This window comes from Hemitrygon akajei, chromosome 6 (genome assembly GCF_048418815.1).
Source record: "Hemitrygon akajei chromosome 6, sHemAka1.3, whole genome shotgun sequence".
NCBI lineage: Eukaryota > Metazoa > Chordata > Chondrichthyes > Myliobatiformes > Dasyatidae > Hemitrygon > Hemitrygon akajei.
In genome coordinates, this window is record NC_133129.1 from 46,184,875 (window position 1) to 46,197,433 (window position 12,559).

At 45.6% G+C, this 12,559-nt stretch overlaps 1 protein-coding gene across 4 annotated transcripts in view; it reads right to left on the bottom strand.

Annotated features, from left to right (window-relative positions):
- The window catches only part of arhgef28a (Rho guanine nucleotide exchange factor (GEF) 28a), a 385,900-nt gene that overhangs the window by 164,559 nt on the left and 208,782 nt on the right, over positions 1 to 12,559 (bottom strand). For all 4 annotated transcript variants that reach the window (XM_073048304.1, XM_073048303.1, XM_073048302.1 and 1 more), the window contains one exon: positions 4,998 to 5,362. In XM_073048304.1, the coding sequence (XP_072904405.1) occupies positions 4,998 to 5,362 (365 nt within the window). The remainder of the gene's footprint in view (positions 1 to 4,997; positions 5,363 to 12,559) is intronic.

A 12,559-nucleotide genomic window follows, 5' to 3' on the forward strand; every position in this document is an offset into this window, starting at 1 on the left:
ACCTCTTCACTCCTGGATTCATTCTCGTGAACTCCTCTTGAACCCTCTCCAATACCAGCACATCTTCTCTTAGCTGGACCCAAAACTGCTTGCAATATCCCAATGCAACACAGGCAAAATGCTGGAGGGACTCAGCAGGCCAGGCAGCATCTATGCAAAAGAGCAAACAGTCAACGTTTTGGACCAAGACCCTTCATCAGACTTGTGAGGGGTCTCTTTTCCATAGATACTGCCTGAGCTGCTGATTCCCTCCAGTATTTTGTATTGCTTTGATTCCCAGCATCTGCAGATTTTCTCTTGTTGACAATATTCCAAGAGTGTATGGTCACATGGGTGTAACTGGCAGCTGGGGCTTTTTGGGCTAGATGAACCTGTTAACAAGCCTAATCTCAAAATAAAAATAAAATGAATTCATGGAACAACAGATAGGATACAGAATTATATTGCAGGCTTCTTACATTTAAAAGCAAAAATATTTGGGATTGCAGGAGAGTGCACACTGAAGGGAATTATAAGAATTTGTGACATAAATTTGCCCCTTTCCAGAAATATTTTTCCCTGCTGTTCTGCATTTTGAAGTACACATATGCATGACAGACATTCAGAGATTCAGAAAATTTTAAAAGGGAAATCAAAAACCACAGAGCTGATCAATTCATCAGTAATCTAATTTGTCAACTATTTTCCATTGAAAATGAAACTTGAAATAGAAACTAACATATCATTAGTCAAAAAAGTTAATCCAATTAATACTGAAGATGAACAAACCTGCTTGAATCAGGTTTAGTTGCCTGGGTCATTAAAGCCCATTAAACCTAGTAATGAACAGGGGAGCTCATGCTTTTCCAATGTAATATTCCCAGTGAAAAACTGAACATTTATCACAATGAAAAATAGGTTAATACTTTGCTAAACATTACATCTAACCTCCTATTATCTGCTGCCATACAATCACAATGGAGAGCATCCTAACTAGTTGTATCACAGTTCATGGCCTGGTATGGAAACACCAATGCCCAGGAACAGAAAGGATGATGGAAAGAGGTGTGTCCAGCCCAGACCTTCACCAGGCCTCCCTCCCCACTGCTGTGTTCATTTACAAAGAGTGCTGGCAAAGGTAATCATCATCTATCATCAAAAACCCCCACCACACAGACCATGCCCTCTTCCCACTGCTGCCAGCAGGCAAGAAGTATAGAACCCCCTGGGTCCCAACCCACCAGATTCAGGAATAGCCATCACCTACCGCCAGTATGCATAACTTCAATTACCACTCTTCTGAACTGATTCTACAACCTACAGACTCACTTTCAAAACCTCTTTCCAACTCATGATCTCAGTATTGATTCAGTTTCACTATTGGCACTGTTTGTCTTCTTTTGCACATTGGTTACTTGTCCAGCTTTGTTTTTGGATAGCTTTTTGTTAATCCTATTGTGTTGCTTCTTCCCTGTAAGTGCCTGCAAGAGAATTTATTTCAAGGTAGTATATGCTGATCTGGCTTTGATATTAAAAAATTCTTTGACTTTGGATATTGATGTAGTGTACTGAAAACTCTCATTCCAGCACAAATTAATGATAATGCACATTGATTTTGTGTTTTCTGATCTTTAGACATCAGATAGATTTAAAGACATCAATCTTTTGAAGAGCATGTCTGATGGTAATGGCATTGGAGAACATAAAACTAAACAAAGCCATGTAGTGCTTTGGATTGTTAATGGCCACTACATGTAAAAAGGTTCAGACATAACTGTTTCTTCATAAAATTTTTGGTTAATCAAATGCAAAACAGATATTGAACTTCAAATTCCAGACATGCTTTCAGAGCTAATGTACACAACTCAGCAGCTCTAAAGCTTCACTAACTAACTTCTGGCAAATGAACTCTGACCATGTTGTCAGATTTAGAATTCCAATCATGCCTTAAAGTACATTACACCACCTAATATCAGGAAGAGACTGTTTCCAGGAAAAGTAATGTTAATTAAATTCCCCAAGGCAAGCAGATAACAATGTTTTAGAATAATATGCATCACTGAGGAATTCATGTTCAGGACTAATTACCTTTCAGTCTAAAACAGTTTCTTCCGTCTAATATCATGCCCCATTTCTTCAGTGACAAAGCCAAAGGCAAACTTTTTATCAGTTCCCTCTCTCACCATTTCATCTCAAGAAGCAAGGTGACAAACAAGAACCATGTAAAAGACTGACACAGTTATAAGTGGTAAACTTCACCGAATACCCTGCTGACAAAATAGCAACTTATTTTGCTGTGTCATTAATAGCTGAGAGAAACGGCCATGGAAAACATGAGTTCATGGAGATTCCAGAGAACCCACTTCCACACAATGCCAGTATCAAGTATCTTAGAGATATCAAGTATGTTAGGGGAAAAGGCTCGAGAGGCTAGGGAGGAAGAGGGGGAGAGGGAGGAAGAGGGGGAGGGGACAGTATGTAGTGCTAGAACAAATCTAAACTTAGGGAAACTTAAAATGTAAAATCAGAACAACAGTCAATCCATCCCATTTCCCCACTTTATGGCTTTGGCCTATGAATTATTTTCACTTATGTTTGTATAAATCTTTTTCTGAATATTTTTTTCTGTTTCTATGAGACTTACTGAGCTTGGATCATAATTGCTTTGTGTAAATAAATTTTTATCTACATCCTATAAACTGCACATTGAGACCATGTCCCTTAATTCTACCAGCATTCATAAATGGGAATAGCTTCTATTTTTTTTCCTATCTAATCCATTATGACTTTATATAAACATCACATCTATTCTGAACCACACTTGCTCCAAGGTCACTCCGCATTATATTCAATGACATCACTAAACTGTTGCAATCACCTTGTTTTCAAAACTTGTGGCACCCAACTGCAATATGCAAGCTCCTTACTCAGAGGTACTAATTGAAAGCGGAGTTCTGACCAAAACACAAAATTACAAATTGTTAGAAATTCATCTTCATTCATCCTGTCCAGGGATGGTGAACCTAAGGCACATGTGCCTAAGAAGGCACAGAAAAAAATTGTTAAACCCCACCTATAATAAAAAGATACATAATAATTATCTGTACTGCCAAAAGAAGCAGCAAATTATTTTTTACAACATGAGAGCAATGAAATGTTTTTACAGGAAACGTCTCGTGCCGGGGAGGTTGTGAAGACAAATGACATTGGATGACACTTTAAACCTGCTGTACACATCGGTATTTATTTAGTATATGTTGGCCCAGTTGGCATCATTTTGCTCTGCTTACATCTTTTTCTTCTGTTGTCTGTGAGTGAACACTGGATATTTCAGTGTTAAAAACCGTAAATACATTATGTCGTTTAGAGCCTCTATGAATATTTATTTCCAATTGTCTTATCAAAGATTAATATTAATAACACTTGAACAGGACTTTTAAAGTGCTTAACTTATTTCAATCTGTCTCTGTTATACGTTTATTAGTGGTAAAATAATGAATACATGTAGATAAGCAACAGGACTCACACTTCTTGCTTAAAAATCTGTCTAATTATTGGTAATAATTCATTAATTGATAATATCTGCTCAAAATTACCATCGCATTCAAAAGAATTTTTTAGAGAATTTGGGCACATGCTTTCAAAAAGGTTCGCCACCCCTGTCCTGTTTGCACCATTCAATGTGGAGGACATGAGACACAGTTAAAACAGAGGTTCTCAACCTTTTTTTTATGCCATGGACCAATACCAATAAGCAAAGTGTCTGTGGATCCCAGATTGGAAACCCAAGTTAAAAAAAACTGGCTGTTATAAAACTATTGTTGTGCCTGATACAATAATATGGGCTCTTGACCTCTAAATCTCCCTCATTATGACACTGCACATTATTTCTTGTACCGTACTTCCTCTGCAGCTGTTAAAACCTTAGTCTGCATTCATTTATCGCTTTATCTTGTACTATCTGATGCACCTCAATAAGAGGAATGAAAAGGCAGATTGTTTCCCAAATAAAGAGAGACTGCACATGAGTGAAATGAAGAGGGATTTAGGTGTTTTTCATGATTCACAAATAGTTAAAGGCAGGTGAAGCAGATGCAAATGATGTATAACCCTTTATTACTCGAGGGTAGGAATCTTGAAATGATGCAATTTTGTTACAATAGTACAAATGTGTTGATGACATCACCCTTGGAATACTGTGCACAGTTTTGGTCCCTGGACCTAAGTAGGGGTACGTAGCACTAGGGGCAGTCTCGAGGAGATTCACTAGGCTAATTACTGCAATGAGTGCAACAAGATACAGTTCAACTTAATAAAACATAATCCTGTCAGGTGTTACATTCTGTTATGGTCAACAAACCATAGGAATGATGTGGATGGATTGAAGAGGGTACAGAAGAGACTTGCCAGGGATAGAGTATCTCTATTATGAAAGAGTTTGTTTTGCTTGAAGTAAAGGAGGCTGAAGGGAGGGGGACCTGATGGATTTAAATTATGAGGGGCATGGATATGGTAGTTAGTATGAAACCTTTCTTCATATTAGATGTAATTACACACAAACAAGCTGCACCTTTAGAGGGAAATGAACAATCAACACTTCAGGTCAGAAAGCGGGGAAGTAGCCACTATAAAAAGGTGGGGGGAAGAGGTGGATCTGGGTGATAGGTGGATCCTTGTCAGGGAGGGAGGAGAATGCTATGTTTCCATAACTGATGTGCCCAAAACCAAGTGCTTTGTTTTAGGGTATGAGTGACCACTTGGACCATAAGGCAAAGGAGGCTGAGGGCCAGGTGCTGGAACACACCATTAGAATTGATGGTTCATATGGACATGGTGGAGCAAGTGGCTTTTTATGTACTCTATCGTTAAGACAATTGCACCACACCTTCATACTTACTTACTTGAAAAGTATTCCATTCACAATAATTTTACATGAAATTAAGCTGGTTTAATCAAATCTTAAAATCTATCAACTATTCGGTTAACATCAAACTTACTACAAAAATATAACAACATACCTTGGCTTACTGCTAATGTGTGTGGAAGGACTTTCTGCTTTGGCACAGCCATGGTTCCGAGACAGTACTACTGACTGGCAGAAAATACTGTCTGGTGAAGGCAAATTGGAAACCTGTTCCACTAAATTATCCTGATCTTCTTTTAGAATTGTGGCATTATCTATTTGATCTTCAGGGCACTCACTTAAAAATGTCCTACATATATTAGACTCTAATACTGCAGGTATGTCGGGTTCCTTAGAGGCAGAGGTATTGTAACCCTGACCAAGATCCTCTTCAGATAGTTTTCCACTTTGTCTGTTTTCGGTACTGGTACTTCCAGTAGTAGCGCCATCAATATTATAGTTTACACCACCCTCATCGACCTAAAAAGATCAAGGAAAGAAAATTTTGTTAATGTGAGACCAAAGCTGGAATATGGTGCAACATAAAACCATAATTGATAAATGCATTAATAGTGTAGTGCATATTTCATAAGAATTGCGAGATTGAAATGTAACATAAGATTATGAAGGGACGCATAGCTTGCTGTGTCCCTCACACATTGCGAAACATTTGTTTGTGCTTTTCCAAGCCCATCACATATAAACAGCAGAAGCAAGCAGAACCTGCTAGAGTGGGTCATTCTTCAGGCAGACTTCATTGCTTCCTTAGTTGTGAGATTATTCACAACTAAATGTGGGCCATGTACAGTAAGCAGTTCTGAATAGCCAGAACAAGTTCTGCTATTTAAAATGATTAACAACTACACTGGGCAACAAAGATCTTGCTTCCTGAATACTTTTTGGTTTATCTTATGGACATTGGGTTACTGATCATGAAAATCACCATGAAAGTTCCCTACCATGACTTATATTTTTAAATCACCTATATTTGTTATATCAATTCATAATTCGAGTCAGAATAACTGATGCCAAGATTAAGGAAAGCATTTTTGTTGGTCCACAAATCAAACAGGTCATCAATGACAGGCAATTGGGACTGGAGAAAATGGTATGGAAAACACGGAAAGACGTTGCTGAAAATTTTCTTGGCAACTACAGAGCACCAAACTATGTGCAGCTGGTTGACAACATACCTCAAGGATACAAAACCATGAAGTACAACATGTCACTAAAGATTCATTTTCTGCAATCCCATTTAGACTTCTTCCCTGCAAATCTTGGCACTGTCAGTGATGAGCATGGTGAAAGGTTTCACCGGGATATTGCAGTCATGGAGAAATGGTATCAGGGCAACTGGAATCCATTAATGCTGGCTGTTTATTGTTGGACACTTAAGAAAGAAACTTCAGACACTGAGTACAAATAAAAATCAACAATAGAACATTTTTAGTTTAGTTGAAATTATCGCAAAGCATCAGCATCGTTATGCAATTAAATGCATTAAATGCAATTAAAGTTAATTTCTTGTTTCTCCAAATTCCTACGTGATACAAGTAGTTTGAAATTATATTTGTGTTCATCTTTAAGCGATCTATCGTAGACAAAAAAAAAGCCTGAGGAAGCAACGCTTTTGAAAAAAATTGTTGTCCAGTATTACATACAAACTTGCTGGGGAAGGAGTCTGAATAGTACAATGATGAGCTGCCAAGACTGCTGGAGATGTACGAAGTCATTCAGCACAGAAACACATCCGGTGGCCCTCCAAGTCAATGCCAATCGTTTTGCCCATTTACACTAATCCAATTTGCTCACATTAGGAATGCATCCATCTATGCCTTGACCAAAACAACAAACTCTTTTTCAATGTCAGCAAGACAGAGGAGCTGATTTTAGATTGAGGAGCTCCATGAACCAGTCCTCATGGGGGAAATCAGAGGTGGACACTGTCAGCAACTTTAAATTCCTCAGTGTTATCATTTCAGAGGACTGGTCATGGGCCAGCATATAAATGCAATTATGAAGAAAACACGACAGTGCCTCTATTTCCTTAGAAGTATGCAAACATTGGCATGACATCTAAAACTTTGACAAACTTCTACAGATGTGTGGTGCAGATTAAAGTGATTGGTTACATTACAGCCTGGTATGGAAACCCCAATGCCCTTGAACAGAAAATCCTACAAATAGTGGTGGATACAGTCCAGTCCCTCATTGGTAAAGCCATTCCCACCATTGAACACATCTACATGGAGCGTTGTCGCAGGAAAGCTGCATCCATCATCAGAGACATCCACCACCAAGGTCATGCTCTCTTCTCACTGCTGTCGTCAGATAGAAGGTACAAGAAGTTCAGGATTCATGTACCAGGATCAGGAATGGGTATTACTCCTCAACCATGTGTTGTGGGACCAGACTCACTTTCAACGATTTTTCATCTCATGTTCTCAATACTGATTGCTTTTTAAGTTATTGTAGCGGTGTGCTACACGCAGCGCTGAAATAACGACACGGAGTCGGTAAACTGCAATTAAAGAAGATTTTATTCCAACTTCACAGCCTTGCTTTAAAGCCTCCCTCATCCCGCCCTCCCCGGGCACGGATGCTGTAAGGGGCACGTACTCACAAACCCCCGCAGGCTTTCCCTTTGTTGGTGAAGCAGACCTGGCCTTTATGCCGGCGCGCTGGCTATTTGTGAGCCGGTTCGAGTGCGCTAGGAAGTGGGTCGTCACATAACCCCCCCCCCCCCCCCAGAACCGGCGACACACCCCCCAATGTCCACAGTCTGGGCCGGACCCTGTTTGGGAGGTCGGCCTCTGCGCCGCGGTGCCGGAAACTCGACCGGTTGCGCCAAGTCCACATGGGCCGGTTTGAGTCGGTCCACCGTGAAAACCTCCTCTCTCCCCCAACGTCCAGCACGAACGTGGACCCGTTTTTACTGAGCACCATAAATGGCCCCTCGTAGGGCCGTTGCAGCGGTGGCCGATGCCCGCCCCTTCGTACAAACACAAACTTACAGTTCTGCAGGTCTTTGGGTACGCAGGTCGGGTTCTGCCCATGCTACGAAGTGGGTATGGGGGCCAGGTCACCGAGCCTCTCGCGTAGTCTGCCCAGGACTGCTGCGGGTTCTTCCTCTTGCTCCCTTGGGGCTGGTATGAACTCCCCGGGGACGACCAGGGGTGCGCCGTACACCAACTCGGCCGACGAGGCGTGCAGATCGTCTTTGGGTGCCGTGCGGATGCCGAGTAGGACCCAGGGAAGCTCGTCCGCCCAGTTAGCTCCTCGCAGGCGGGCGATGAGAGCCGACTTTAGGTGACAGTGGAAACGCTCCACCAGGCCGTTCGACTGTGGGTGGTAGGCAGTGGTGTGGTGCAGCTGTGTCCCCAAAAGGCTGGCCATAGCTGACCACAGGCTGGAGGTGAACTGGGCGCCTCTGTCGGAGGTAATGTGGGCTGGTACACCAAAGCGGGACACTCAGGTGGTGATCAGTGCCCGGGCGCAAGATTCGGAGGTGGTGTCGGTGAGCGGGATCGCCTCTGGCCATCTTGTGAACCGGTCCACGATAGTCAGGAGGTGCCGCGCTCCGCGCGACACTGACAGGGAACCCACGATATCCACATGAATGTGGTCGAAATGCCGGTGGGTGGGGTGGAACTGCTGCGGCAGAGCTTTGGTGTGCCGCTGCACCTTGGCCGTCTGGCAGTGCATGCACGTTCTGGCCCATTCACTGACCTGTTTGCGGAGTCCTTGCCAAACAAACCTGCTGGAGACCATCCGGACAGTTGTCCGGATGGAGGGGTGCGCCAAGTTATGAATGGAGTCGAAAACGCGTCACCGCCAAGGTGCCGGGACGACGGGACGGGGCTGGCCGGTGGCGACATCACAGAGTAGGGTCCTCTCACCTGGGCCTACGGGGAGGTCCTGGAGCTGCAAACCGGAGACTGCGGTTCTGTAACTAGGGATCTCCTCGTCTGCCTGCTGTGCCTCCGCCAGCCGCTCAAAGTCTACCCCTTGGGAAAGGGCATGAATGTTAGGGCGAGAGAGTGCGTCCGCCACGACATTGTCCTTACCCGAGACATGCCGGACATCCGTCGTGTATTCAGAGATGTAGGCCAGATGGCGCTGCTGGCGGGACGACCAGGGATCGGACACCTTCGTGAACGTAAAGGTAAGCGGCTTGTGGTCCGTGAACGCGGTGAAGGGCCTACTTTCTAAGAAGTACCTGAAATGCCGGATTGCCAGGTATAGTGCCAACAGTTCCCGGTCGAAAGCACTGTATTTGAGCTCGGGTGGCCGCAGGTGTTTGCTGAAAAACGCCAGGGGTTGCCAGCGGCCCGCGATGAGCTGCTCCAGTACCCCACCGACTGCCGTGTTAGATGCGTCCACTGTGAGGGCGGTAGGGACGTCCATTCTAGGGTGCACTAGCATCGCGGCGTTCGCCAAGGCTTCCTTCGTTTGAATGAAAGCGGCGGCGGACTCCTCGTCCCAGGTAATGTCCTTGCCCGGACCCGACAGCAGGGCGAACAGGGGGCGCATGATTCGGGCAGCTGGAGGGAGGAAGCGGTGGTAGAAATTGACCATAGCTACAAATTCCTGAAAGCCTTTGATCGTGGTGGGTCGGGGGAAATGGCGGACCGCATCTACCTTAGCGGGCAGAGGGGTTGCCCCGTCTTTAGTAATCCTGTGGCCCAGGAAGTCAATGGTGTCGAGCCCGAACTGGCATTTGGCCGGGTTGATTGTTAGACCGTATTCACTCAGTCGGGCATAGAGTTAACGGAGGTGGGACAGATGCTCCTGACGACTGCTGCTGGCTATGAGGATGTCGTCCAAATAGATGAATGCGAAGTCCAGGTCGCGTCCCACCGCGTCCATTAACCGCTGGAACGTCTGTGCGGCATTCTTCAGGCCGAATGGCATGTGGAGGAACTCAAAAAGGCCGAACGGGGTGATGAGAGCCGTTTTGGGGACGTCGTCCGGATGCATCGGGATTTGATGGTATCCTCGGATGAGGTCTACCTTGGAGAAGATCCGTGCGCCGTGCAGGTTTGCTGCAAAGTCCTGAATGTGTGGCACAGGGTAGCGGTCCGGTGTGGTAGCCTCGTTCAGCCTGCGATAGTCGCCGCACGGTCTCCAGCCCCCTGTTGCTTTGGGCACCATGTGCAGGGGGGAGGCCCATGGGCTGTCGGACCGCCGGATGATCCCCAATTCCTCCATCCTCTTGAACTCCTCCTTCGTCAGTCGGAGCTTGTCCGGGGGAAGCCGCCGAGCACGGGCGTGGAGGGGTGGTCCCTGGGTCGGGATGTGGTGCTGTACGCCGTGTCGGGGCATGGATGCCGTGAACTGCAGTGCCAGAACCGATGGGAAATCCGCCAGGACCCTGGTGAAGTCGTTGTCGGACAGCGTGATGGAGTCGAGGTGAGGGGCTGGCAACTGGGCTACACCCAGGGAGAACGTCTGAAAGGTCTCGGCGTGGACCAGTCTCTTCCTGGGCAGGTCGACCAGTAGGCTGTGAGCCCGCAAAAAATCCGCACCCAGAAGCGGTTGGGCTACGGCGGCCAGTGTGAAGTCCCATGTGAAATGGCTGGAGCCAAACTGTAGCTGCACCGTACAGGTGCCATAGGTCCTTACTGTGCTGCCGTTCACGGCCCTCAGGGTGGGACCCGGTGCCCTGTTGCGGGTGTCGTAACTTGTCAGAGGTAAGACGCTGATCTCGGCACCGGTGTCGACCAAAAAACGGCGTCCCGACCGCTGGTCCCACACATACAGGAGGCTATCCTGATGGCCAGCCACCGTAGCCATCAGCGGCGGCTGGCCCTGGCGTTTCCTGGGAACTGGCAGGGCGGGCGACAACGGCGGGCTTCTGCGCCCCACCGCTAGTGGTAGAAACACCATTGTTCGTTGGGCTCCACACCCTTGCCTCTGGGGCTAGCGGGCTCTGCGGCCGGGCCTGGACTGGTTTGCTGCTGGGAGCGTGGCCTGGTGATCTGTGCGATGGACACCCCACTCACCTTCTTGGCGTTCCACAGCAAGTCCGCCCGGGCTGCCACCTTCCGGGGGTCGCTGAAATCCGCGTCGGACAGCAGCAGGCGGATGTCCTCGGGCAGCTGCTCCAGGAATGCCTGCTCAAACATTAGGCAGGGTGTGTGTCCGCCGGGCAGAGACAACATCTCATTCATTAAAGCCGATGGAGGTCTGTCTCCCAAGCCATCCAGGTGCAGTAAACGGGCAGCTCGCTCGCGCCGTGAGAGTCCAAAAGTCCTTAGGAGCAGGGCTTTGAATTCCGTGTTCTTGCCGTCCGCTGGGGAAGACTGTACGAACTCCTCAACCTGGGCGGCTGTCTCCTGGTCGAGGGAGCTCACCACATAGTAGTAACGTGTGTCCTCTGAGGTTATCTGCCAAACGTGGAATTGGGCTTCTGCTTGCTGGAACCAGAGGTGAGGTCGCAGCGTCCAGAAGCTTGGCAGTTTCAATGAAACCGCATGAACAGATGCGGCGTCGTTCATCTCCGGTCCAAATATCGTTTGGACCATCGGGGTCACCAATTGTAGCGGTGTGCTACACGCAGCACTGAAATAACGACACGGAGTCGGTAAACTGCAATTAAAGAAGATTTTATTCCAACTTCACAGCCTTGCTTTAAAAGCCTCCCTCATCCCGCCCACCCTGGGCGCGGATGCTGTAAGGGGCACGTACTCACAAACCCCCGCAGGCTTTCCCTTTGTTGGTGAAGCAGACCTGGCCTTTGTGCCGGCACGCTGGCTATTTGTGAGCCGGTTCGAGTGTGTTAGGAAGTGGGTCGCCACACTATTATTATTTTTTTCTTTTTGTATTTGCAGTTTGTCGTCTTTTGCTCACTGGATGTCCGCCCTGTTGGTGCTGTCTTTTATTGATTCCATTATGGTTATTAGATTTATTGAGTATGCCTACAAGAAAATAAATCTCAGGCTTGTATATGGTGATATATACGTACTCTGATAATAAATTTACATTGAACTATTTAAGTGTCTGTCTGATTCTACCAGTTCTTTTGGCCACTTTAACAATACCTTTCATAATCAATACTTCTTTTACACCACTCCACAGCCTCCTTCACTCCAAGGAGAAGAGCAACAGCCTATCCAGTTTCTTCCCAGTATTACTGTCCCTAGTCCAGGCAACATCTTAGTAAATTTCCTCCTCATTCTTACCTACGCAATCATATCGTTCCTAAAAAGTACTGACTAGAACTGCACACAATACTCATTATAAAGTTCTATAAAGTTAAAGTATAATGTCCCAACTCTTATATTCTATATCCATCTAATGAATGTGCATGCCTTCATCACTAACCTATTTATCTACATTCAGGTAGCAATGGATTTGGGCCTCTAAGCCTCTCTGTTAATCAAGATTCCTTAGTCCCTTACCATTTTCTCTGTAGGTCAAACTCTTATTTAACTTCTCAAAATGTACACAATGGGAATAAATGTCATCTGCCAATGCTGCAACCAACTTTTCATCTGAGGAGGAAATTGTAGATACAAAATCCAATTGTATCACTTAATTCACCACCCACACTAACAACATTCCTTTTAAAGACTATCTATTCTTCTAACGGTGATAAAAATTCATTCATAGGAGGAACTGCTGAAAATTGTTATCAGCTCTGTTGCAACACTTACTGCTATCAGCCAAGAATGA